This window comes from Takifugu flavidus, chromosome 21 (assembly GCF_003711565.1).
Source record: "Takifugu flavidus isolate HTHZ2018 chromosome 21, ASM371156v2, whole genome shotgun sequence".
Lineage (NCBI taxonomy): Eukaryota > Metazoa > Chordata > Actinopteri > Tetraodontiformes > Tetraodontidae > Takifugu > Takifugu flavidus.
The window spans coordinates 6,065,827-6,093,555 of NC_079540.1; the positions used below are offsets into that span (position 1 = coordinate 6,065,827).

Here is a 27,729-nt window from a genome sequence, read left to right on the forward strand (position 1 = left end):
AAGAGTAACTATGGATTTTAAATCCCAGTTTAGGAGCAGAGACGTCCTTATCGGCTGAAGTTAGTATCAGATTTGTTGTTGTTTTTTAACCTTTAATAGCAGCTCAGTGAACAACACCAACCGCATCTCTTTTTCGGTATTATGTCTCTTGTTTTCCAGCACTTTATTTTTTACCCACGTTGATTTCATTCATAAATTCAAGGCACTTCGACGAAAACCTGAAATCTGCGGACTGTGGCGCCACCCGGTGGTTGTGTGAGAACACGACGTTTAACCGCCAACAACCTCTCAAAACATCATTTTTCATTTTTGTTTTTCGTCCAGTATCCATCTAAACTTTTCACTCTCTTCTCTCAACAACAACGCAGATATTTAATTATTGCACAGAACACATAACTTCTTTGTCCTCTGTTCATGAAGGCACCGCGGTTGTTTCCTAGGCGGCCGCTGGGTGGCGGGAGAGAGCCGCCTTCAGGAGGGATGACGTCATAAGGCGAAGGTATCGGTGTTTACTTTCTTGTAGTTACACACAAGTTTGTCCTGCTATCTTTGTGGGGTCTTTAGGGGATTTCAGTGATCTTAAATGAAAGTTGACATGAACTAGTTTATGATTTGAGTCCCAAGATGAGATTTAAATCTTTTATCATGGATAAAGTTGAGGAACTTTCAGCTAAACTTTTAACCTCTTGCTCCAAAGTTGATGGATTATAACTGCTGTGAAACATTTAAAAAAAACAACTATATTTAACCTGTTTGTCCATTCTGAGCTACTGTAGAAACACGTAGGAGCAAAATGCTAACACCTACGGGGGGGGACCCACATCAGTGTTTATGAAAATGTCCTACAAAAACAGAACGCTTATGATTCTGAGGTTACTGTGCACTCTAGGAATGTGTGATCTTATGTGAAGAATGGCTTTGAAGTGGCTGCAAAGATCGTGTGTGATGTTACACATTTGGTGATTTGAAGAAAAACATGAGTCAGAGTTTCCATTGAACCTCAGAGATGATGATCTCAGATGATGCTATCGATGTTTTCATCTTTTCATGGAGGGTTTGGTGTGTGTGTGTGTGTGTGTGTGTGTGTGTGAGTGAGAGTGTGAGTCACTCTTCTACACTCTTACATTAATCTCCACCATCATTTGTGAAGCTTGCTTCCTGTTTGTTAGCGCAAACCCTCTGGTGTCACATTCCAGACCCTGGTAATGATTCGGTCCATACAAATTGTGCCCGACCTTTTATGGACATGACGTAAATCCTTCAAATCAATCAAAAATAGGGCTCCCAGAGTGAGGAACTCGTGGAGAGGGCGAGAAGAATCCATGACAATGTTCAGGGCTCCCTGGGAGAGCTCTCGTACAGAGGGGAGGGGAGGACAGTTAGGGGGACCCCTCAGGTTGGACTTTTTTGTCCAACATTCTGTCGATGGAGTCCCAAGTTTCAGCTTCATTTGGCATCGTTTGGGAGGAAAACTGGGAAGGAACCACAGCCTGAAAATAGCAATCAATGCTAACGTCAGCTGCTGCACATGAAGGTGCTGTCCTGGGGGGGGGGGGGGGTTATGCTATGACTGTAGTCTCAGTTATTTATCCGTAGCGAGGCCGGGCCCCAACACCTGAAGACACCCTAAAGCTGGTGCGGGTGGCCTCGCCCTGCAGCTCCCCTTGTTGTTGCTCCCTGGTTAATCATTCCGCCACCTCTGACGACACCGCCTCAGCTTTATCGCGGAGGACGCGCGGTTGTTGTGTCAGGGCCCGCACGCTTGGCTCCCACCCCTGAGGAATTCCGAAGGAGCCTGCGATCGCGGCGTGTTTGTCACGGTGCCGTCCCGCATTCCTCCGTCAGCCCCGGCGGTTTCAGGAAGCGGGAAACAAATAAGGGCACATTTTTCTGTCATGGCGCATCGCTGCTCCGCTGCGTCTGGGAACAGATATTTCTCTGATTCCTTAACCTGTTGGAGATCTTAATTCCGAAGAATCTCCTTTTGTGAACTTTCCGCACTGATGCTTTTCCCTGATCGGAACAATCCCCCGTGAGGCTGTTTGGGCTGTTTTATGACGGTCCAACAGCTGATAAATGACACAAATTTCACTTACTAGTCAGGTTAATTGGGCTCAATGATTAACTAGCGTTTTTTTTTTATGCAGTTATCAAAGTTCCTAGTTTCCTCCCAGGAAACCGAACTGCACTTGGAATAGTTGGAGAAGTTATAAGTGTTCGTTCAACGTCGAGCTCTATCTGTTGAAAATTCAGACCAAAAGATCAAAGAAAATCCGATCTTTGTTCGTTATTTTTAGCTTCCGAGATAGTTTATCAGATATTATTGTTCAAGTTTACACAATGTGGTCAAACCACGTTGTCACTGGGAGGACGCGCGTGTGTGTGTGTGTGTTGTGTGTGTGTGTGTGTGTGTGTGTGTGTGTGTGTGCGCGCGCGTGTGTGTGTGTGTGTGCAATACTGATACTTCCACTATCGCCACTCATGGACTAATTTAGGTTTTTATTTGCAAATGTTTAAATGAATTAACGTTTTGTGAACGACAGGAACTCGTGATCTGAACATCACGTTGTTCCGTCGGTGTTTTAATTTTGGCTCCACAACCTATTTGTAAATAACAGTTGTCATCGTGTGTATTGGGTCAAATTATCACTCTGGACACACGACTGTGTGTGTTTGAACAGGGGTAAAAGGATGTTCCCCTCTGTGTGTGTGTGTGCGTGTGTGTGTGTGTGTGTGTGTGTGTGTGTGTGTGGTGTGTGTGTGTGTGTGTGTGTGTGTGTGTCTCACTTGTACCATGACCTCAGCTTCCTGGCGTGGGGTGCTGACATCGCTCCTGGTCCTCGTATCAGTCTCGCGGCTCATGCGATCCCTCCTTTTATCTGCCTCCGGTCGCCCTGCAGGGGGCGCTGGCGGCACTAAGGTCACTGCTGGAATGTGAGGAAGGCAGGTCGGAGTGTGTGTGAGCGTGTGTGTGTGGTTGTATAACAACATTGTTCTCCTCAGACCGGGGGCGGGGCCTGAGCAGCAGGGGGAGTATAAGCTGTCAGGAGCAGCAACAGAAGGCACCTGTTGAACCGCCGCCGCCGCCGCCTTCACAGCGCCGAGCATCAGAGCATGAGGATGGCTCCCTTCACGTGCACGCTCCTGACTCTGTTCTTCACCAGCTTTGCCCTGCAGGAGGGTAAGAGACTTAGACTCTTGGTTTTAGATCCGGGTGCAGCATCTGAGGTCCTGAAGGCGCCTGTAAGGGGTCCAAAGTGTTCTGGACTCGCTGGTCCCTGCCCTCAACGTCGGGTCCTTTGTGCTCTTCAGGTTGCGGGCTCCCCTTGTCGGACCAGGCGGCGCTGCCGGCCCCGGAGGAGCGCCCTCGCCACATCAGAACCAAACGCTGCTCCTGCAGCAACTGGGAGGACAAGGAGTGCATCTACTTCTGCCACCTGGACATCATCTGGGTCAACACGCCGAGGTGAGTCCAAGGAACAGAACCGAGACCCCTTCGGCTCAGCTCAGGAGCTGGACCCTAAAGCCTCCCCTGTCCTCCGCAGTAAGGTCCTTCCCTTTGGTCTCGGAGGTTCGCCGTCCCGCCGCCGCCGCTCCGCCGAGCGCTGCCGGTGCCTCGACCCGGCTGACGCCTCCTGCTCTGGCTTCTGCAGCCCAAGGTGAGCCCAGACCTGCCCCCCCCCACAGCGGTACTGTGGCACCAGGGGAGGTTCTAGATGATGATTGGGGCTCTGATAAGGTTCTGGCAGCACTGGGGCAGGAACCGTCTCCTGGAAAACGGCCTTGAAGGCGAATGGCAGGTGTATTAGTGGTGTTTCTGTTACGGGAGGGATTAAAGTTCTGAGTGTTCTCGGTGGAATGTTTGTTTGGTCTCGGAGTCACCTGCTCCAGATGGTATCTTCATCCTGTAGGTGTGACCCGCATTCCACAGATGCATCCATTAGGAATTCTAAATTTCAGTTTTGATTCTGAATCTTAATTCCCTATTTTTCTCTCTCTACAGATCAGAACATCCAAAATCTGCCCTCAGAACTGCAGGAACCTTGAGCAAGAACCTGCTGGCAACCTTCAGGTACGTGAAATCCATTTGGATCCATCCGGTTTTCCAGGTGTCCGGGACGCACGTCTCTGAGCTGTTTGGTTTTTCCCAACAGGACTGTGGTCAAATCCAACATGTTTGTCGCCAGCAAGAAGCGTCTCCGGAGCAGAACCATCAGATAGAGGCGCAGGTGGACCTCAGAAGGGATTCTGCCGTCAGGGGTCCAAACTTCCTGCACCGGACGCTCCGCGGAAGAGCGTGGAGACTCTTCCCAACTCTGTTCACGCGGAAAACAGAAGAGCTGAAGAGGGCGTGGAACCGGGAACTGGTTCCGGACAGTTCCAGGAAGGATCAGTTACCACGGACACTGCAGCTCAGCCGCAGGAGACGCAAGATTGTCAGACTCTGTATTCAGGGAACGTTTTCCTCGGAAATGTTTCCCAACGTTGGTTTATTTTCCTCTGCATCAGAGCTGGAACGGCCTGTTTCAAAGCGCTTTTTAGCTGTTAGCCTAGCAGTGCTAACAATGCTAACAACGCCTCATTGTGCAATGAAGGTTCGGGGATCATCAAAGCAACATGAGTGTTTATGCGAGAGCTCGTGGGCGCTAGCGTAGCAACGGCAGCGCGTCACGCTCCGCGATGTGTTTATGATGTTTAATCCCGTTTCATGAGCCAAAGATCACCGATAAAACCAACTGTTTTCCCTCTCCGACACTTCCTCCATCTCTGCGGGGGAGTCCTCGTGCACGCTCCCCCAGAGGCCGTGAACGAGCCACCTGCACCTTTGATTTCATCTGGTTTAAACGCCGCTAACGTCTCCCAGCGCCTCATGTTTACAAGCCCGAAGGCAGCGTTATTTATTCTGTAATTTATTGAAAAATGTTTTTATATTTGTATCAAAAGTGCATTAAATGTTTTGAAGGAATTACCGTTAATGTCTGTCTCATTTTTATATTTTACTACACTAATTTCGCACTCATAAATCAGCAACACCGTGTGGTTCGCTGGTGCCACCGCCAGGGACAGACTGAGGCTGCAGCGCGTCGCGCGCGCTGCCGAGAAGGTGATCGGCTTCCATCCATCCAGGACCTGGATATCTCCAGGACCCGGAGGTGTGCAGGTCGGATCACGGCCGACCCTTCCCACCCTGGTCACGGACTGTTTTCCCCCCTCCCCTCAGGCAGGAGACTTTGGTCCATTCGGACCAAAACCTCCCGCTACACGAACAGCTTCTTCCCCTCTGCCATCAGGCTGCTGAACACCAAGTGACTTATCACTTAAGCACCATGAACAGCAGCCAGTCGGACCCATGAACAATACATCACATTACTCCTGCATGGACCTGCACTATTTCTTACCACTTACCTCTTACCACTTACTATTTATGTATATACTGTATATATGTCTTATTTTATCTTATTTTATTTATCTTATTCTAGTGTGGTCTTCTTTATGTTGAATGTCGCAGCGTCACACCATGACAAATTCCTAGTTTGTGTAATTCTGTGTATTACATGAACAATGGCAATAAATCTGCTTCTGATTCTGATTCTGATTCTGACACCATCATTTAAGTACTTTCATCAATTTTCTAAGTTTTAGCGACTTTAAAATTAAAATTAAAATTAAACCTTAATTTATGGAGTGACTGTTGAATTCTGGGTAATAGGAACACCGGCGTCTTGCATTTCTGGCTCTAAATCTGAAATTAGATTTAAAATTCTGCTTTAAGTATCCGCTAATTCATGTTGGCTTTGATCTTTCGCTAATTGCTTTCATGTAAGATCAAAGATGATCCGACCAGTGGTTGAATCGAGCCCCGAAACGTCCGCGGCTGACAGTCAGACCAGAGAACTTTGTGTCCTGGACATGATTTCTTCTTCTGTTAGCTTAATCTGCTATCTGTTGGCGGAGGGTCCCTCATCGCTCCGATGTTTACTTTAGATAGGCGGTCCTGGACCGGCGTGTTTACCACGGAGGATGTCGGAGACTTCTGCTTCCCGATCTTCAGGATGTCCTCGGCCGCAGGTCAAGTGTGTGAAGAAAGGCAGATATTGCGGAGTCGTTAGCACAATTAGCGACGTGCTGATAGCATGTTTTTGTTTGTCTGCTCCTTTAATGGGGGGAGACCGGGATGGACTTGTGTTAGCAGGACCAGGTGTGGAGACACTGGGCCGTGCACCTGCGCGGCCACTTCCTGGTCATTTACCATGATGTCATCGAGAATTGTCGGACGCTCTGTGCGTATCGCCGCGTGACGAGCTGACTAAGAGCGCAGGAGGAAAACAGGATGCTTTTGTTGCGTTCCTCCCGAATTCCTTTCACACCGGAGAGAAAGAGAGAGGAAAGAAAACAGAGGAAAAACAGAAAGACCTCGGCTGCTTGACAAAAGCTGATATGAGCTGGGGGGAGCGTTGCACCGTTGCTACGACAACAGCTGCATTGGCCACGTTTGTTGTCGTTCATTTTCTCCACGATCGGGCGTTTGGTCAAAAAGTGTGTTGGATCAAAGGGTCTCAAAGGGAAGTTTAGCCATTAGCCGTTAGCAAGCTAACAAATATGGATTTGGCTAAAACAGGCTGATTTAGCGCGAATCACCTCAGCTGAGGAGGGTTTTTCAGCCGCCCTTTTCTTTCGTTTGCCGTCAAAAACATCACGACTCGGAAGTTTAAAGTCCTTTTAAGAGAATCCTGCCAACGGCCCAAAGACAGTTCCGACACATCGTGACCGTGCCACTCTATTTACGCTGAAAATTAAAAATGGTGACGAATCGGCTATTTTCGCCCGTCCACTTGCTGTTGTTGGATGCCCGCACCGCCGTCAGAACATTCCTCCTCTTCCTGGTTTTGTTTGCCGGGACCGGAGCGACTCGGGGACAGGCCGGCCTATCAGCACTGGCAGTCCAAACACGCCTGCGGAGACCAAAACAAGCGGCCTCTCCACGGCCGACTCTCCAGGAGCGGGAGGAAGGAAGGAAGGCGAGAGAGAGAGATGGACGGAGTAACTTTCCAGCCGCTCCAGAACCGGAACGTCTCGCGCTCCTGCGGATAAACACTTGCGCCGCTGTTTTGAATAGCGCGCATTCCTGGATGCTTTGTCACGGGGTTCAAAGGTGAAGCTCATCAAGCGGCGGCGGCGGCGGCGTCATTGTTCGAAGCCAGAAGTGTTTAAGAACACGCTGTCTGTGTATTAGCGGCGACGTGCGCTCCGTGTTTACGCCGGGAAATGATGTGTCTAAAACTTTATTGAGCGGACTGACCCAGACAAGCAGACATTCCTTTCTGCTGCTTTCAACGGTCGCCTCGCTCGTCCCCGCATGTCGGCATTCTTTGCATTATGGCGCAGATTAGCATCGCGCGGCGCTCTGTGTGCTAGCCCACGTACGCCCGATGCAGCGATAGACGCTCGCCTCGATGTCGTGTCTGCTGTCGCTACAATGTAAACAGCGTTAGCGTCTCTGTAAACAGCCGCCGGGCCGCAGATCTGGATCTGAGGTCGCCCCAAGATGGACGCTCAGGTAGCTGCACGCTCACCTGGATACCTGTGACAGGTGAGTGTCAGCCAGGGGCGGGGCTTACGGAGGCGGATCGTAATGACCAGTGCTTTTAGCCTCTCTGTCCCAGTATAACCAGTCCAGAGACTGTTGCCCTGACTCTGTAAGCTGGTCAGGACGCTTTCCTCTTTCCAGGAACAACAAGGTCGCCCCCCCCCCAGTTCTCTGTGTTCTCACACAACAAAGGTAAGTTTCATCGTGTCCTGATTAAAGGGGAACAAACTGGTTCCCAGTTCAGGATGAGAACAGCAACAGTTCAGCAGGAACGTTTAATCGCATCTCCAAAATAGGAAGGAAACATTAGCAGCTGTCAGCTGTCAGAAGCCCCCCCCACCGCCCCCCCACCGCCTCCACGTGGTCTCTCCCGTTGTTTATTAATTCCATCTTCCACCGTCGCGTTTCGACCACATCAATCTCCAGGCTCCGCCCCCCCGCGGCGGCGCTGGATGGGACCTGCTGTAGCTCACACCTCATCTGCCAGAGCACGTGTTTGTTTGCAGAGGAGGTGCAGATTCCTGCTGGTTCCGAGAAAAGAGGTCAAACGGAGCGTCGGGGGGATAAAAGAAAGAGAGGACAGACGGGAAAAGAACGAGAGTTTAGTCGGGATTTCGTTTGGACGTTCCTGACCCCTAAACTCCTGGAGCCGTCCAAAAACCACATCACCAAGTCAGCGCCTGATTGGCCGGCTGGCAACAGGTCCAGTTAGCATGTAGCTGTGAGTCACGTCACCTGGTGTAATCAGATGACAGAAGTAATCAGATTACATGTCATCGTTGTCACTGTTGACTGTGACGAGGAGTCTTAATCTGCTCTGAATGGTCCAGATAATCAGATGTTTGGTTTACACATCTGTCTGGATGGGCTCTGTGGGGAAATGCTAGCACACAGATTAGCTAGCACACAGATCAGCTAGCACACAGTTAGCTAGCTAACCTTTCTCCCAGGATTGTTATTTAGTGTGGGGACGTTCCTGAGCTTGTTGCACCGTCGGGCCTCTTTGTTCCCCTCTTACTGGATCACTTCCTGTTCCAAAGGGTTATTAATCCAGATTAGGGCCTAAAGTGCCCAGGAATGCAAATTCCGATGGAAAGATTCTTCTCCCCTCCAAACATGTCATCGTTAAGACATTGTGGTGAAAACCGATGGGACGCCTCATTGGGAATGTTTATCCTCTTGTAAACATCAGGTCCCGCAGACTCCGGGTTCGGACTCTTCGCTCTTATCAAATTACGCTGAAATTCCGTAACTTCAGGAATCTTTGTTTTATTTTCCTGTCCAAATATAAATGACACTGAGCAGAACTTTGGGTAACTAATTATAGTCGGAAGGACCCTCTGAAAACAGCGATTCCTCAGGTTTTTATCTTGTTTTCCTTTGGGGCATCATGGAAACTCCGGCCCTTATCCCTGGACCGGGGACACCCTGGACGAACACCTTCAGGAAAGTGGGCGGAATTGGGAAAAACAAACCTTTGATTGGCAGCTGGTGCCGCTTTAACTGAAAACTGCAGAAGACAAACGTCCCGGCCGATAAATGGGTGAAATTTTCCACGTCTGCTCGAGGATTCCCAGCTGCTCCGCCAGGCCGATTCCATCACCTGGGACCGGCGCCCTAATGTACACATCCATCCACCTGCCCAGACGCTTGCGTGTCTCCGCTGTGTGAACAGACGGTGTGTCATCCACAACACACTTCTCACACTGGCTCGGAGAAGACTTTCGTACTTTTCCAGAGGAATTCCGCATCACCTTCCCTTTGAGCTACAAAATCTGGAAAACAGGGAGGCGTGTTGCGAAAGTGGTGATTTTGGAACACTCGGGAACTCGGTGATCGTAGAATTTCCCAATCGATGCCATTAAAAGCTCAAGTTGTTGTTGTTCCCGCCTATAGCTCATCCATAGATCATATTAGCATTTACGGGCTGCAGTTCCCGCGTTCCGCCACTAGAGGGCATTTTAAACAGAATTACTGCCTAAAAAGGGGTAACGATGCTTTTAAAAGTTTCTAATCCAGCTCATCTGGTGAAAACGTGACGTGTGACCAAGTGCAGCAGTCCAGACCCAGATGGCCTGGTGCTGAACGCCGTCTGGGTTCGCTCCACGGAAACAGACGCCATCACTCGTTCCACGCCAGTAACAGCGTTAACTATCAGTAATCCAGTTATGGAGGTCACAAAGAGCAGAGATAACGGCCGTGAGTCACCTGTAATCTGTGGTTTAGCATAGCTACGCGTTGTTTAATCTCATGTTTGAGTGACGGAGCGATAGGGCGGCCTGTAATCGCCCTCCGCGTCCGCTGTGATGAGTTTACTGTCCTCCCGCCTGTTTCCTGCCGGCAGGCTGGACGCGCGTCGGCAGCTCTTATCTGCCCACAAATATAGCCCATAATGATCTTCTGCTATTGCCAGCGTCACGTCTGATTTATGTTAAAATGGAACTTACAAAAGCAATTGCAGCTAACAGGAAGTGGGCGGAGCCATCGGGTGTATGACCTCTGATCAGTTTTAGACTATTATTGACTATTATTATTGACTATTTAGGTCATAGAATTAATGATCGGGTGCAAAGATGCCCCCCCCCCCTTGGCTCGGAACTACCTAGCATAGCCCTGTTAGCCCCGCCCATATGTTTCCACTGGTGGTAAACACATGTTTAATTAAAAGTGTCTTCATTGAAAGTATTTTATTTATATTTTTGGTTGAATTTTTGTCTTTAAAAACAGGCTACACCTGCTCCAACCGTGGCTAATGCAAACATTTTGGAGGGAAAAGGTTAAAAATACAGCAAGACTTCGGGCCCTGATCAGCTGGCTGGAGCGACAGTCACAGTCGTTAATGTCTAATTTCATATCAGGGCAACAATCTCTCCTCCGACATCTGAAAGTCATAAATGTGCAACGAACCTTTACATCAAAATCAGGATTCTGACCTCACCTTGGCCTCCACAAATGGAGCCCACTTTATATTTAAAGCTCGCATAAACCTGATTAGTTATTAATCTGATGGGCAGTTATGGTGATAATGTGCACCCCCCGGCAGCAGGAAGACGGCGTCTGAAAAATAGAGCCACAACAGAATCTACGCAGCTAACTTTAGGTCTGCAGACGGGCGGAGCCGATCAAACGCACATTGTGCCGGTTTTATTCAACTTGAAACGTTGAAACTATTTGAGTATTTATAGCGAGCCTGGAGACACAGGTTTCCTTTATTTGTTCACTGTTTCTAAGTTCAATTTGAATAAGTGCCAGGAGAGATCAGAGTGTTGATGGCAAATGATTCTTGAGAGAGGAAACGGAGAAACTGCGTCTGCGACGTAAAAATGTTTTATTGTTTTTATTGTTCTGAGTTGACCCGAGGTTCCATCACCAGAAATCTAATGTACTGCCGTAGCAACATGAGCATGCTAATTAGCGCGCTACAGCAGTAAGATGTTTATGTAAATATTGATGCGGGTCCCCCTCCGTGGTGCTAGCTCACTCCACGTTTTTAACGGTAGCACAGAAACGAAAACAAACAAAAAAAACCGTCCAGAATTATCAGATATAGTTGGTGAATCTTTATGAATGCACATGCATGTAGCGCTTATTATCACCACTAGGCGCCGCCAAATCTCCCACGCTAAAGTTTAGTTTCATTTGCTTTGGTTTCATTGGTTGCGACACGCTGACCTTGGCGGTCTGACCTTGGCGGTCTGACGCTCCACCAGCAGGATCCAGTAGAGTCCCTGCTGGAAGAGGCTCCACCTAAAGGTCACTGCTGGTTTTTGTGTGACTTTTGCCCTTTTTTCCCTCCAATCAAATGCAAACATTTCCATGCTGGCGGTGCACATTCTCAGGCGGGCCATGCTAAACACCGTGTTTGCTTCCTAATCGGAGACAAAGGGACATGCGTTTGTTTTTAATCATGAAATGGACAGATTGATCACATCTATCGTTGAGGACTTTAGAAGCGTGTGTGGAATCTAACGTGTTTCCTCTTCCCCCTCCTTTCTGCTTGGCTTTGCCTGGTTAAAAATCAAGCTCTGCTGCTGTCGCCAGTGAGCGGCTGCAGCGTTTCAACCAGGCCAGAAGAGGGCGGACAAACCTTTGTCATTTAGGCTGCGGGGCCACCAATGAACGCACCTTATTGTGTCAGGAAAAGGTGGCCGCACTGAGACGTTCCCACGCAATAAACCTCCCGCGGCTGCAGCGTGACGCGCGTCCACGCAGCAGCGCACCTCGGTGAACCTTTTTATTACATTTATATCTCTGTAAACAAACACTCAGAGGTGGTCTTAAGCTGTGGTGTAGCCAAAAAGTCAATTTGCGAATCACCTGTGTGTTTTAGATGATTCTGTAAAGACTCCATCCACTTTATTTCAAGTTCACTTTTGACATTTTTATCAAACATCAAATAAAGTCGTACAATTAATTTAAAAATTTGATGAATCAGGACAAAAACAATGTTTTCAAGGGTAGGTGCGGTTACGTCACTGCTCGATCACGTGACCCCTGTTCCCAGGTGGGGGGGACCGCCGCCCTGCCGTGAACTGCGCATGCGCAACAGTATTTAATCTCACCCACGGAGTTTACTCGAAACACCTTTTTCACGGCTAAAAGTGTCGACGGGGAAGAAGAAACCTAATTTATCCGGCCTCGCCGCTTTTCGGGTAGAATGTAGCAAGTGTTCGCGCGCTCGGCTTTGTTTGCGCGCCCTGTAAAGTGACTTTTGTCGGACTCTTAATTGGGTCGAAAGGTAGTCGGACAAGCTAGTTCCGCCTCGCTGTCGCCCGGCGATCAACAGCGGCGACAAGTGTCAAAAGTAATCAGCGGCCGGGGACGTTCCGGATAAAGGCCTCTTCCACCTGCTGGATAAACGTCCGGGTTCGTTAGCCGAGCACCGCGGGAGGTGAGTTTCCACTTTGCTGCCTTAAACAAAGTCTCCTTTTTATCCAACAGCGACAAGTGGCTGCTAATTTGAGTGCGCTAGCCAAGCTAATGCTACAGTAGCCACCTGTTGCTCACTATAACTTCAGCTGGGGATTAGCGTCATGCCCGTAATGCGTCTCTATCTTTAGCTTTGGCTCCTGTGTTTGGTGGGACCCCCCCGCAAGGAAAATCGAACTTTGCAGAGCCGCTTCCCAGAGCGGCTCCGCCACGGTGGCTAACCTCTGCACCTTGAACCCGAGCGGCTGCTTCTCCAGATTTACAGTTTGACACCAGGACAGCGCAGCCCCGCAGCCCCCGCCACGCAGTTTGACACCAGGACAGCGCAGCCCCGCAGCCCCCGCCACTTTAAACCGCGAGGTTCCTGCAGGAGGACGGATCCCGGTGTTGTGTTACGCTGCAGGCACCGTGGCTGCAGAATTCCACAGCACTTGTTCCAACAAGCATTCCGTGTGTTTGGAGCCGCGCGACGCTGCAGAGGAGCCGCGCGACGACAGTGTGACGGAGACAAAGGGGGCTGCAGCTCATTGTGTGTGTTCTAGATAAACGACACTTTAATCAGGTCAGTGGCGGCCATTGTGCGTGTGTGTACAGAGAGTTGCAAATAGTTGAATCGGACACTGGCAGGGATTTAACCAGAGGAGGATGGGGGGGGTCAGGTGGAGACGATGGGCGGGGGCAACTTGATTTTTAGAGGATTCCAACACTGAGGAATTGGACTCCTGCCATGACTTTTACACGTAGTCATGTGACACATGCGCAGGAGGTAAACTCCTGTAATCGTCCTGAAACTATGTGTTAACCTCCGTGTTTGGAACAAAGGTGGGTTTATTCGGCTAATGCGCTTACAGGAGTGAGGAGAAAGGGTGGCTGTGTTGACGTTGGACTCTGGGCTCGTGGGTGACGGTTGCGTAATCATGGTTCTGGGCCCGGCTCGTTCAGATCCACGCAGCTCGTTTCCACGCCCCAGCTTTTATCTCCATTTACTGGGCTCCTCCGTCCCAGGCCGAACAATTAAAGCTCAGAATCTGGTTGTCGTAGAAATGCTCGTCTGTTGGAGTCTCTCACCCGTTCCCCGAGAGCGTCGTCCATCCGGGGAAGATCCCAGGAATCATCACAGCCTTCCGAAGGCAGAATAAAGACTGGCCTCCTGTCCTAATTAAAACAAAGGCGCGCGTGCGGCTCGTCTCGCTAACATCATCTCGTCCCTCTCGGCTTCCATGATTAGAAAATGCTGCTCGCTGGCCGTCTTTGATCGGCCCATTTCCAGGACGCTTCCTTCTGATGACAGTGGTGCTTAATTAGCGTCAGCGTCTCGTAGTTCTGTCATCTGAATTAATTAATCGTGACGGTTTTCCGCGGCGTGCCCCGTCTCGCCTCCCCTCGCTGTAGCTTGCCCTCCGGTTATCTGCTGCCTTTTAATCGTGCGGGACTCTGCAGGAAATCGCTGGTGTTCCACACACGCATCATACATGAAGCCGCTCGTGATCAGAAATGGAGGAGCGTGCGTTTGGTTCTGGGTCCGTGGCGTCGTTCGGTCGTTCAGACGGCGTGTTCCTTTAGGGGACGGCGAGACAAGCCTGCCTTCTGTGTGGATGCTAGCAACATCGGTGGTGAAAGGTTCGCTTCGGCTCCTGTTACAAACCTGAAAATCTGGCTGCTTCCCCCTCCAAAAGTTCTTTAAGTTCTGCTCGGTGCTCGGCCACGGACACCCGGGCGGTCTCCTCCGACAGGGTCGGGTGTGCTGGGGGAAGGGGGGGCTGGGGCCTGCAGCCCCCGTCTTTACCTGGATGGTGCACCTGGACCAGGCGGTCTCGGCCCGGCTCCTGCGGGACATCTGAGAACAGAACCGAGCTGCCGCCACCCTGAACTTTATCCTGTGAATTATTTGTGAGTCAAGAGGCTCCACGGTCTCTGCCGGAGCTTTGGAACCATGAATAATGAAAGACCCGGTCCTGGCCCGCTGATGGCAGCGGTACTTTGGTTCTGCAGGCTGCAGTCCAAGCTGACGTCCCGCGGCGTCCTGCCGGCCCGCTGGCGTCGGGTGTTTGTGCCGACCTGTGGACAACTGGGGCGTCATCTGCCACAGCTGCTGCCGTTTGCTGTTTGTACAGTTCAGCCTGAGACCCGTCAAACCAGTCGGACTGAACCGGTGCCGACCTTTATGAGGTGTAAAACGAGTGGCGCTTAAAGTTCTCTTCACTGAACCAACAGCAGGCTGAGCGCTACTTCCGGCGATGTGCGATTATTTTTTATTTTGAAATTTTTTCATTTTGTGTTTTACAGTGGAACCGGTCTGATCCGGCCGGCGAGGGCGGGAACTCTGGGAAGGATCCTTATCCATGATCTCCAACACAAGTAAGTGGGCAAAACACGGACTTCCTGCCTCAGTTCCTCTTTTTCTGATAGTGCCGCAGCCTAAAATCTTAAATTTCAGCAGTTTTTTTCCAGCGGAGCTTCTTCTTTTAGGGCTTTTTAGAACAAACTGACCCTCAGTCCCCGGTTCCAGCTGCTCCTATCAGAGCAGAACCTGACCCGTCCACCGGCTCAGCCTGACACTGCCCCTGCACCAGCTGTACACTCTTGCATTACACAGGCTGGGTCAGACTGCTGGACTTTGGACATTCCACAGTCCTGGCTGATTACCCCTCCCCCCCCCGCCCATGTCACCGCACCCTTTCATTTTGACCAATTAGCCGCCGGGCTAACATCTGGATGGCTGGTGTCGAGCTCTGCTGGAGAGACGACGCGTGCTGGGACAAGTCTGATATCACGCCAACACCAACCCCCACCTCCCCACCCCCCCGCCGGCGTCCCCGGAGCTGCCGTAGCTCATTACGCTGACGCGTGTGCTGCCTTTCAGCATAAGTCACCAAAGGCTTCTCTGATTTTAGCCCCGTTGCAGCACCTTAAGGCTAAATCTCTGCTCTGAAGCCCCCTTTATTCGTCTCCCCGACAGACATCGATACCGACTACTGACGGACGTCCCGGGTGCTTCTAGGTGCCACTCTTGGTGTTTAATTTGGGTTCACTCATTAAAACTGATCCATCCTTTGTTTCAGCACCTGCCGACTGCTGAGTTTTGTCCGGCGTGATGGAAAACCCCGGTAAGGAAGAACCCTTTGATCCTGGGCTGTGATTAATATTTTATATTTAGACGCGGGCCTTAAAAAGCTGTCACGTCAGCGGTTTGGACGTGCCCCGTGGGGGCTTTGTTGTTATCTGAGCTGTAGTATCGCCGGGACGGTGAGTCAGCGTGATGTTTGTAAAGTTACGAGGCTAAATGCTGCGGGGGGTGGGACCTGTGACGCTTCGGGCTCTCTGATTGGCCCACACCTCCAGGACACGCCCACAGGTGAGCAGAGCCAGTTTGTCTCGCTGTCTCCGGTGGCCTTGTGTCTGTTTTAGCGCTGACCTTGATCAGGACGTAGCTTCTTTCTGAGTGTTTTCCAGGATCAGGATGGCCGTTCATGCGGAATATAACCGTGAGTAAACGCTCTTTCAGCTGTTTAGGAGGGAAATCCGGAATGTTTCAACCGTTTTAAGTCCTCTGCAATGGTTAAATCCTCGTTGAGCTGGACGCTGAGTGTCAGTATCTTTTGTTTGAGTTGGCTTTGTCCCGAGGACGGCGTGTTTTTGTGCGCTATCGGGCTGATGTGACGGCCAGCTCCAGCTTTGTTGAAAGGCCTCATAGATTGTGTGAATCTGACCTGTGAGCTGCGGCGAGTCACGGGTCATGAGGTCCAGGCGGCCGCCGGCCTCAGCGATGCTCCCACCGCTGTCAGAACCCACGATCCCAGTCCAGCATTCCACACATTCCTGTCAGATTTCCCCCTGCTGTGGCTGGAACTGGCCAGCAGATGGCGCCACAGAGGTAGTTTACTCCTTCAGTTACCCAACCGCTTCCAGTTGGACTTAACGCAAAACAAGTTTTTAAATCGGAGACCCACAAACCAAACCAGTCGGTGACGCGTCTTTATCTCCACATGGATTCCCAGTTGAAATTCTGCTTGCTCGGTTTCATCTCCAATCCCAAAGAAGCGTGCAGCTGCTGCCCTCGGTTTGGTGGTTTAAAGCGGCTACAATTTATTTGGAACCAGTGAGGAGCTAATAAAAGCGTTTGCAGTGGGAGATGAAGGGCGCAGCCTGACGTGTGTAATAACGGGTCACGCACGCAGCGCCGCGTTCAGAGGGACGATCCCGGGAACGCCATCGGACACCTACGCGCTGTCACTTCCTCCTCTGAGCCGCCACCTCCCCCGGCTCACCTTCCACGTCTCAGGTTACCTCACCCAGCCCGCCCCTCTCCCTTCAGGGAGCTGTTGTGGGTCTGAACCGTTGGGACCGCCTCCCCCCCCCCCACCAAGGTTTGACGGCTCGACTGGTCAGACCTCAAAGCTCGCCAGCGTGAACTTTGCCCCTGAAAAATCTGCACTCAGGAATGAAAGGCATCCGAGACTGCCGGATTACCATATTGGCGTTACTTATTTATGAAGTCAGAGCGCCAAGAAGGGAGGGACCAGCACCTTAGCGAGTGTGTGTTTGTGTTGTAAAGTCAAAGACTCGCGGAGGGAGAGACCCAGTCGCACCGGCGGGAGGGGAGCGGGGAGGCCAGACACGAGAGCAGCCGGGACGCTCGGGAGCTGCACAGACTCCGTGTTTGGTGGAGGAAGACTGAGGTGGCTTTAGGTTTTGCTCTGCTGCCTGGGGCCTCTGGAGAGGGAGGCCCAGGCAGACCGGAGGGAACGGGCGCCGTAGCATGGGACACAATTCCAGCAGCCAGTCAGTGGCCCAGCAACCAGAGCAGCACAACACTGGTGAGTTGGACTCGAGGCGCCGGAGTTGGCTGCTTTAATTCCTGATGAAGGGCGTCTGGAGTCTGTGCCTGTGCTGAACCTGACGGAGGGGGGAGAGGGTTGTTAGAACAGGTGGAGACAGGGAGAGGAGCTGAAGGCAGCAGGCACCGACAGGTGAGGAGGAATGAAGATGGAATGTGGCGATTGCGAAACGTGCGACCCACACAGGCCTCTCTGTGTGCGCGCTCCTCCATCTCTCCGTGGAAAGGTCTCGGAAAAACAAGATGCCAGGGTGCGAGGCACCGGCTGACACCGGCAGCGCCCCCTCCTCCTCCATCTGGATCTGTTTTTCTTTCTCCCGGCCCGACAACTTTGCTTCCGAGGGTGATTTCTGCCGCACGTTGAGCTCTCTTTGCATAACGAGAGCGGCACTAAGCTGCAGGTCACGAGCAGCGAGGGGAAACAATCGGCTCTTTGTGGATTAAAAGGCTCATTTTTGGAGCTTTTCCCCACTCTCCACCACAAAAAGGTCTAAAGGGGCTGGCTGGGGGAGGCCCCTGTGTGTTTTAGCTGTGTTGTCTTTACATATTTGCTCACCGTGCAGGAGTTATTTCTGCCTGTGGTTTGCTGCTGCGTGTGGGTGGTGTCGAGGGTGTCATGTGATTGGCGTGACTCACATGGACGTCCTGACCGGAGTGTCGGCGTGCGTGCCGAGTGGCAGTTTCAGGATGCTTTTATGTACACGGTGCATCCCAGTGGGTGATGATTTCAGGGAAAAAAAAAATGAAGACGGGGGGGGGGGGGAGTTTTAATCAAACAGAGAGGAGCTCCTGAGGCGTGGGTGTCACTGTGTAGTCTGAGCATTTAAAGGTTGTTTTTGCCTCCTTTTGCCTGGTTCCTTATGGGTCGACGCCTCTTATCCAGAACCGTGTGCGTTATTTCAAGGGGAACATTCTGTTGCTGGGATCAGGGTTGAGCCGTTAGATGGAGCTTTCCTAAAATACTCCTAAAAAGCTCAAGTCTAGACTTGTAAAACCGTTGTTGCCTCATAAAGTCGGTATTAATGCTGTAACCTCGGTCGGCAGCCTACAAACATTTGATTTTCGCTCTTCTAACTTTATTTATGGTCTAAAAACTCCCCGTTTGAGTCTTTACTTGTCATTTTTGCTAATTACACTACATTCAAAGTGGTGTTTACAACTCCTGAACTTTAATATTTGTCCATTTGAAGTGTTTAAGACGGACGTGTCCATAAGTTGGAGGTGCTATAGATCAAGTGTCCTCTAATTTGACCTTTGTACGGGGGCAGAGGGTGGATTCCGTCTTTGTCCCGAGCCTGGCAGCTGTTCCATATGTCGGATAAAATGGTGACCAAAAGCTTTACACATGATACCAGCGACCAGCCTGATTGGTTGGACTGGGATTGTTTGCTCTGCTTCAGCTGACAGTAAAGTTAGCTTTAGCTCCGTTAGCATTCCTCTCACAGCTTTCTCTCCATTTTTATTCATGAACCCGAGCCATGACCACGAGATGTGGGTGGAATCAGACCTTTTGGAGGGGAGAAAACCAGCCTCCCAGTCACCAGAGCTCCCAGTCGCGCTCCCCCACTGTGTTGGAAATAGCTGCGATATTATTGCACGTGTGTGTCGAATTTCCTTGAATTTCGCCTCATCGCTGCAACGCAAACATCCCGAAGCTCTGGCGGCAGCAGGAATAAAGCGGTGTGAAAGACGTTCTCGGGAGGGCATCAGAAGTGTCGTAAATAACAATGTGTCGGCGCCGCCAGCGACTCATCACCTAAGAATTCTAATGGAGGTTTCACGCCCAGCCGCTGGTGTCTTCAGCTCGCCTTAAAAGGCTCATTTTGGAATTCTGAATCATCACATGTCCCAGTGTTTGAGCCGGTTTGCCCGTATTCCAACGGTGAGCCTGTTGTTCCCCATCACTCTCCTGATTTGAGCCTTTTTTTTGTCTGACGCAGACGATGAAGCCGACCTGCAGCAGAGCACCACGCGGGGGGAGGACGAACACTCCAGCGGCAGCACGCCGCCGGCCAAACGCAAAGGCAAGTTCTCCAAGATGGGACGGATTTTCAAGCCCTGGAAATGGAGGAAGAAGAAACCCAGTGAAAAGTTCACCGAAACATCCATAGGTGCGTTGGCCGCTCGTCTGCACCACTTGTGGGGGGGGCTCTGCCTCACGGAGTCTTTATTTTCCTCTTTTCAGCACTGGAAAGGAAAATTTCGGTGAGAAAAAGTCGTCAGGAGCTGATTGACAGGGGCGTCCTCAAGGACATCCCAGAGAACGGTCGGTCCAGCTCTGTTGTAGAGTTTAGAGTTTACGTTGGGACCGTCTGTCCTGACTGTTGTCCTTTTGTCCTCCTGGAGCAGAGAGCAATGACCTGAACCAACACAAAGGGCAACCAATGAAAAATGGACACCTGCTGGCGATGGACGTGGACAGGGTGTCTGAAATGGGGGCGAGGGTTTCCCGAGGGGAGTCCGACATCAAGGGTAATCCCGTCAGGCCGCCCCAGGCGGAGGAGCGCAGGACCAGGACGGCGTCCGATGCTTCACGGAGTAATCGCGCCCCTCTGGACGTGGACTCGCACGCACGGCTCGCCGTGGACGTGGACAGACGAGGACGCCTGCCGTCGGATCTGGAAAACAGGGGCGGGTCCTTGCAGCGAGGACCTCCCCAGGAAGACCGATATCGCAGAGAAGAGAGGAGGAACGGCAAAGAGAGGGAGGACAGAGGGAAGAAGACCAGGGAAGAGGTGGAGAGAAGGGACTGGAGAGAGGACAGGGAGCGGAAAGACGAGAGGCCGGAGAGGGAAAACAGGGAAAGGAGAGAGCGTGACCGGAGGGAAGACGATAGGGAGAAAAGAGATCGCGATGAAAGGAGGGATCGTAACGAACGGGAGCGCAGAGACCCTGACGAGCGGGAACGGAGGGATCGGGATGAGCGGGAGCGGAGGGATCGGGATGAGCGGGAACGCAGGGATCGGGATGAGCGAGAAAGGAGGGATCGTGAGGAGAGGGAAAGGAGGGATCGGGATGAGAGGGAAAGGAGTGAGCGGGAAAAGAGGGAACGCGAGGAGAGGGAAAGGAGGGATCGGGATGAGCGAGAACGGAGGGATCGTGAGGAGAGGGAAAGGAGGGATCGGGATGAGCGGGACCGGAGGGACAGGGTGGAAGATCGACGGTTTGAAAGGAAGGATGTTAGAGATGACAAAAAAGATGAGCGTGAAGACAGGGAAAGGAAAGACACCCGCGGAGAAAGAGACGAGGGCGATAGAAAAGAGAGCAGGGACAGATGGGAAGAGAAGGAGAAGAGAGACGTCCGGGACCTGGCCAGGCCCGCCTCCGACATGGACCTGCGAGCTCCTCTGCTGAAGAGCTCCTCGGAGGACAACAAGAGGGTTCGTCCAGTCTCCGAGGCCGACAAGAGGAGCACCCTCCCCAGATACGTCCCTCCTGCGGAGCTTGGAGACCGCTCAGGTAGGAGCGCCGCCCCTGATCCGGGAGCATCATTGTGTTAGTGTGGAGCCCGGACCTGAACGGTTCTGCTGGTGAGGGACGGTTCTCACGCCGTCGACGTGACACCTGGCTGCTCCTCAAATGTTTACTTCCTGTGTGGCGTCGGTGCAGACGTTGTGACGCGTGTTTGTCGTGTGTGTGTTTGTCACCTGTGTAGAAGTTGCTGCTGTCCGCTTCATCCCAGACCCTCCCCAGGAACCTCCGCCGCTCAAACAACCTCTGCTCCCTCCGAAATTTCCCACCGACTCCAGGAGCACCGCCCAGTGCTCCTCCTCCTCCTCCTCCTCTTCCTCCTCCTCATCCTCCTCCTCAGCTGCCCCCCCTGTGGCCAAGCCGCCCCGGACAGTCTCCCTGTTGGTGGACGACCTCCCCCGGCAGCCCCCCGCTGCTCCTTCCATAGCTGAGGAGGCCCCGCCCCCTGTGCCTCCCCATGCCAAGCAGCCTCCCGTCCCCCCTCCCAAACCCACCAACCGCAACAGCAACCCAGCCCTGTTCGGTGAGTCTATCGGCCGTCCGCCTGTCGCCCCGGCAACATTATCCACCACCTTTCCGGTATCCGACGGTAACCAGTTGTGGTTTCGGCCGCTCTGGCTTCCAGAACGGTTCCGTGTGTTTATGGACACGTTCGTCCCTCCCCAGGAGAGTCCCTGAGCCCAGCGATGCTGCTGCGTGTCTGTTTACGCTCTTGGACTGAGTCCGCAGGGCTTTTTCCTTGTTTGCTCCCAGTAACTTGCTTTATAGAGGGAATATTTACATTGCTGCTGGACTTTGACTCCATTCCAGGGCTGAGTGAGAACAACTGGATTGTTAGAAAACGGCTGAAACCAGCTCAGGGCTTTACGTAACTGGGTAATTAACTCCAGGATGTCGTGTTTCACTCTGAAACCGGGTTAGTCACCAGGTTGCTCAATCCCAGGACAGGTTTTGTCCGAAACCGTCCGCATGGAAGCGCGCACCCAGCTCCGTCCCTGACTCGTCCGCTCATTTTTCCCAGCAGTCTCCTCATTGAGCAGAGGCTGTAGGGTCGGGCAGCCCTGTTACTGGACCAGCTGGAGGCGCCAGAGCCAGCTCGCCCTCTCCCTCTCTCTACCCGTCTACCTGCGGCACCGGACCGGCTCAGGTAGTCAGCCCCCGGGCCCTGAGGCCCCCGGGCCTCCGCCGGGCCCGTGTCGCATGTGCGGTTGCACGTTGGCTCACTCGTGTTCTGCCTCAAACATGCATGAAACACACGTCTGGATGTTCCCCACCGACTGTTGCTGTTGCTGTTTCACTCTGTGCTGACACGGTAACCGGCCTGATAGTAACCAGCCTGATGGTAACCGGCCTGATGGTAACCAGCCTGATGGTAACAGGAACAGCTCGTACAACCTCTTTATTTATTTATTTATGTTTTTTTTGTTGCACTAACTTCACCTGCTGTGCCCCTCCCTCCCTCGCTCTTCACTCCCCTCCTCACTCCCTTACATCCTCCCTCCTCACTTCCTTCCTCCTCCCTCCCTCCCTCCTAATAATGACTAATTGTAGCGTTCCTCTCTGAACAGCGGAGCTCTCACAGCCCGGCAGCAGCATCGTGGTCGTGCCAGCACCAGCCAAGCGCTCGCCGCCAGCGCCACCGAAGAGGTTGACCCCCGTCACCAAGCGCCATTCCGTGGACCCGTCCCCTCCCAGCCAGCCAGAGGCTCCCACCACTGCCCCCACCACTGCCCCCGTGACGGCGCCCTCTACTGTCCATAAAGGAGACGGCAGTGACGACGCTGGCGTTCCTCCGGCCTTCGCTGACCCCCTGCCTTCACCCCCCTCCCACATACCTCCGTCCCCTCCCAGGGTCCAGTCCCTAAAACTGCCCAGCCACCCCTCCCAGGGTCCAGTGCCGACTGTACAGGCGGATCCCCCCAGCCCGACCACCGAGCCGCCCAGCCAGCCTCCTGCCATCCCTCTGCACATCCTCATCCAGAGGGCGCTGGCGAGCCCCGGGCCCGTCCTGCCCAACCCGGACAGCTCCCAGAGGGCTCACTCGCTGCTGTTCGAGACGCCCCCAGAGGTCCTGGTGGAGAGGGGGGGCAACAGCAGGCACTCGCTGCCCATCACCATCGAGCCCATCAGGCTGTAAGTGGGACTTGATTCCGGGTTCCCTCCAGAACTTTGCCGTCATCTCACAGCCGGACTCTCTTACAGACCCGATGACGACGACTTCGACATGGAGGAGGAGCTGAAGAAGCTGCACCCCCCCCGGCCTCCTCGCCAGCTCGAGCTGGAGCCTCGCAGCAGGAGGGGGCTGGTGGGGGACCCCAGAGTCGGCGTCATCCCCGAGGGCCGAGGGGACAGCGAGGACGAGGAGTCCGACTCCGACGGGCCGATTCTGTACAGAGACGACGACGACGACGACGAAGACGTTCCGATGAGTAAGCTGGAGTTTAAACGTCTGGAGCTTTCCAAAGCTGTGCGTTTCCACTCTGACGCTGTCCGTCTCCCGTTCCAGGCGGCCTGGCGAGCCGCGTCAAGAGGAAGGACACGTTGGCCATGAAGCTGGAGCGGCAGGAGAGGGAGGAGCGGGAAGCGGAGGAGAGCCAGGCTGGCCTGAGCTGGAGCAGCAGGGAGCAGTGGGAGGAGATGAGGAACAGGATCGGGACCACTCTGAACAGGTACGCTACCGGAGGAGGGCGCGATGGAGCCGTCCATCGCCCGACCTCGTCACGCCGTTCCCGCTACAATCAGCCGTGTTGTGTGTCCTCAGGCGGCTGAGCCAGAGGCCGACGGCAGAGGAGCTGAAGCAGAGGAACATCCTCCAGGGTGAGCGGCGTTCTTTACCCAGAGCAGGATCGCCCAGTTGTGGCTCGCTCATTGCTTGAAATTTCCCAACTTCGGGGGCTCATATGGCCCAGAAATGCTGCGTCAGCAAACACGCTGCCTAGCTAGCAAAGCTAAGGAGCGGTAGCCGTGCTAGACGTTGATCAGCCCCCCTCATCTAGATGCCATACGTGTTGGTATCTGTCAGCACTTTGTGATGAGGATGGTGCCCTGGGGGGGGGGGAGGGGAGCTGCCGCGGTGCTAACTCCTGGAATGTCTCTTCTCTCCGCAGCCAAGAACGAAGCGGACCGGCGACTGGAGAGATACGAGATCAAGCGCAGGCTCACCAGAAAGGTCAGCACGCCGCCACCACCACACCCCCCCGCCTGGTGAACCATACACTAACCCCCCCCTCCTGGTTTAGCTGTCACAGAGGCCGACGGTGGCTGAGCTCCAGGCCAGGAAGATCCTCCGGTTCCACGAGTACGTGGAGACGACCGAGGCCGAGGACTACGACCGCAGGGCGGACAAACCCTGGACCAAACTCACCCCCGCTGACAAGGTGAGAGCACCTGTGTGCTGGTGCCCCCCCGTGTCCGACGACCCGTTCCATAAATGATTTGAGGTTTCAGAGGAAACAGTGATTAGGAGCCAGTTTGGGGGGGTGATGTAACCATGTGGGTGTGTTTGCAGGCTGCCATCCGCAAAGAGCTGAATGAATTCAAGAGTTCAGAGATGGAGGTCCACGAGGACAGCAGGATCTACACCCGGTCAGAGCCCACAGAGAATTCAGCCACATTCGCTCGATCCGCTCTCCTCCCAGTGGGAATAAAAACCTTTGCATTCTGGAATTCTGCTCCTTCCTCCAGGTTCCATCGGCCTTAGCTGTGCTGCTGACCAGGAATCGGACTGGGAGCCACAGGAAGACCCCCCCCTCCCCCTGTTCCTGACCGACCCGCTTCCGCGCCGCAGTCAGAAACTGGAACCAAAGCGGCAGAAGCTTCGAGATCCTCGGGCCTTTTCCATGTTTTGGACTGTGGAATCCAGGACAGAGAGAGAACCCCCCCCCCCCAGCTGAGGGGAGGAGGACCGGAAAGGACCACCTGCTGGGGTGGTACCACAGCCTGGACTTGTTCTGCTGACACTGCTGTAAATCTGGACTCCCACCAGGGCGCCACATCCTTCGGCGCCGGCCTTAAGTCCCCCCACGCACTTCAGAACGTGACCGGGGGGGGTTTATTTAAACCTTTAGACTATTTAAACCCCACGCACACCCTCAGTGCATTTTTACTGTATTTTTGATGATCATTTGAAAGGTTCCTCGTCAAGGTGTGTAGAAAATTTGAAACACTGTAATTAACACTTATTTTCCTTCCTGGTGCTTTCTATATGCACACTAGACGTGTAGATTTATACTGTGCATCAACAGCGACGCTTTTAATTGTAAAGTATTTAGTAGTAATGACACTTTTATTACAGAGATTAAGTTTTTTTTTTTTTGTTAAACCTTGTTTATGTGAACAATCTTCAGAAATTAAAAAAATCCTGTGATTTTTATTTATTTATTTAAAAAAAAGTTTATTTCGCCCTTCGTGTCTCTGGCTGCGCTGCCACAAACCGCCGGGAGGGGGCAGCGTTTCCCCGGCAACAAACCCACTGACCCGCCGGAACACGCACGGTGTCGCGTGATCCCCGGCCGGTACTGGATTTACTCCTGGCGGCTCGGTACCGGAGTGGAGGCGGGGTCTGAGCCTGGAGCCGGGTCGCTGGTCCGTCCAACAGGTCCAGACGGCAAATCCCGAAGAAACGGAAACATTCTGAGGACACGGGACGATATTTAAAAGGATGAAAAGTTCCCTGTCGACCAATCAGAGGACTGCAGTGTCCATAGCCACGCCCATATCCGTGGTGACGCGCACTGGCCCCTCCCACTTAGTGTCGACGTCTTTAGATGAGCTAAATTGAGTTTACGTGTTTTAAACGTGAGGGACAACAAAATAGCGATCTTTTTTTCTATGACGACGACCCAGAGTTGGCGGAAGCTGTGAAAACAAGTTAATTCCAAATAGCCTAAATGCTAACATCGGCTAATGCTCGTGAGTTTTATCCCTAAACTCATCAAGCTTCTCGTTTTTGGCGGCACATCCGGATATGATCTTTTATCGCAGGTAAACTCTTTGGCGTACATTACATTCATGGCAACTGTTAGCATCATAGCTAATAGAAATGGTCATTTTTATGGGAAAAGTGTATTTGATGCCACGTGACTTCCACTGGAGGAGGTGGACTGAGGTAGTGGACAGCTACTTTGTACCTATTTTATTAGTTTTGTGCTAGCTGGGGGCTCCTGTGGCGGCCTGACTCTCCTCACGCCTTCATACGACCACGAGAGGTTCGAATGCTATGAGAAATGCTACGAGAGCGGCGGCGGCTGTGCAGGGGAACAGGAACGGTCAAGCATCACTCGACGCCGCCGGAGATGAAGAGCTGGCGTGGGAGCGTTGAGCCGTTCCACGCTAACGGAGCGTTCTTGAAGTTCTTTTGCTACCTTTTCTCTGCACCCAGGAGCCTTTTCCAAATTAATGTGGGCCTGAGCCGCTCCGTCGAGCATGATGCTAACTGTGGCGTTAACAGAGGAGTGACTGGCAAGCTACGCTAATTAGCGGGGCTTCGCTGCCTTTCCCATCCTGGAGGACAACGAGTAGCGCTAAACTCTTTGAGGCTAAACAGATAAATAAGTGTTGTTTATTGTTGAGGTTTCTCCTGGAGAATGTTGGATAACCACATCTGAAAACAGGAAAATTAGTAGAAGAAGAAAGTTTAGGACGAGGCGGAGCTTCTAGTCAACCTCGTCTTCCTGTTAATGAAGAACAAAGGGAAGAAGGGAAGAACAAAGTCAAACTTGAACCCACAACCTTTAGGCGATTGCTAATCTTTGCGCTGCTGTCATGCCCCAGGACTACGCCCTGTGGTGCTAGTTAAAAATGCACAGGTTAGCATAAAACCCTTCGCCTTAGTTTGCTTCTTTTCCCAATAAACACCGAAGCTTCCCCCTACCGATAGCTGTTAGCATTTAGCTCAACAGCGAAGTTCCAACAAGGCTTTGTTCGCATATCCTTGGATCAGCTCCAGGGACTAGCGTGGTATTAGCATGTCCACCACTTACTCAGGAGTGAGAGGAACCAGCAGTAAATTCGTACATGCTAACAAACGAGGGCTGCATAATTAATGAGACTCTCGCCGTAGCGATGTATAATTTATGGGTTTTAAGACAAATGGTTGAGTTTTGCTCGCGGGAAGTGAGAAACCCGCCCTGATTCATGTCTGCTGGCGCCCTTTAGCCCGGCGTTGGTGCGAGGTTAGCATCCCCCGCTATCACGCGCTGCAGTAGCTCACGAGTGGTCAGCAGGAACTCGCGGTAGCAGCTGCTGCCTGCAGATAAAGACCTTCCACTCGTCCCTTCCTCATCCTCTCTTGGTCCCCCCCCCCCCCCCATGTCCGCGGCGCCTCTTAGCCGCCGTGTAATCACCTGAAATTACCGTCTAAAGTGGTTCAGCACCTGCAGTTGTCAGAAGATGGAACTGTATCCCACAATGCACTTCACCTGGGCCAGAATAGTCGATGGTTCAGTGACAGGTGTTTTAATCAACAATCCCACTTTCAGATTTGCTCGTTAAGTCCCAGAGACGTAGCGCTGCGGCTAGCTGCGTGATTTAAAGCCTTGGTGCTGTTTCGTTCGGCTCCGAAGCTCAAACTCTCTCCTTTTCATTTTCTTCCTTCAGCGAAAAGTCGTAATCCTCGGTGGTGTCCTGAACGTTAGCCGCCGCGGCTCTTAATCCCGCTGATGGGCTCGTAATTTACATGTTCAATCACGGCGGAAAAACGGTCCTTTATCGCCCGGCACAGAATTCGCTTCCACGACTATTACGGATGTGTTGCACGGCTAATAGCTCGAACGTAGCGCAAACATTTGAGTTCTAAACATCCTACAATGCTAACATTAGCAACTAAAGCAAGCAAAAATGTCTTTTTGATGCCAGTTGATGTATTTTTTGTGTTTTAAATTTGCATACAAAGGCCAGTGCTTCC

General features: G+C 52.4%; 2 protein-coding genes across 8 annotated transcripts; both read left to right on the forward strand.

Moving 5' to 3' along the window:
• Positions 1-2,977: 2,977 nt before the first annotated feature.
• Positions 2,978-4,966, forward strand: edn2 (endothelin 2). The gene is made up of 5 exons (XM_057020405.1): positions 2,978-3,181; positions 3,313-3,466; positions 3,546-3,659; positions 4,004-4,072; positions 4,155-4,966. The coding sequence occupies exons 1-5, from the start codon at positions 3,115-3,117 to the stop codon at positions 4,219-4,221; spliced, it is 471 nt and encodes a 156-aa protein (XP_056876385.1). The 5' UTR covers positions 2,978-3,114; the 3' UTR covers positions 4,222-4,966.
• Positions 4,967-12,122: 7,156 nt separating this feature from the next.
• phactr4a (phosphatase and actin regulator 4a) lies at positions 12,123-25,197 on the forward strand. 7 transcript variants are annotated; one of them, XM_057020387.1, is made up of 17 exons: positions 12,123-12,479; positions 12,649-13,079; positions 14,804-14,875; positions 15,580-15,624; positions 19,295-19,465; positions 19,540-19,620; positions 19,704-20,813; positions 21,010-21,348; positions 21,850-21,972; positions 22,394-22,958; positions 23,028-23,254; positions 23,332-23,494; positions 23,587-23,642; positions 23,933-23,994; positions 24,065-24,202; positions 24,334-24,410; positions 24,510-25,197. In XM_057020387.1, the coding sequence occupies exons 4-17, from the start codon at positions 15,612-15,614 to the stop codon at positions 24,523-24,525; spliced, it is 3,141 nt and encodes a 1,046-aa protein (XP_056876367.1). In that variant the 5' UTR covers positions 12,123-12,479; positions 12,649-13,079; positions 14,804-14,875; positions 15,580-15,611; the 3' UTR covers positions 24,526-25,197. The 7 variants fall into 7 exon arrangements, with proteins under 7 accessions (XP_056876367.1, XP_056876365.1, XP_056876366.1 ...); XM_057020385.1 differs by lacking the exon at positions 15,580-15,624; XM_057020386.1 differs by lacking the exon at positions 12,649-13,079.
• Positions 25,198-27,729: the final 2,532 nt, after the last annotated feature.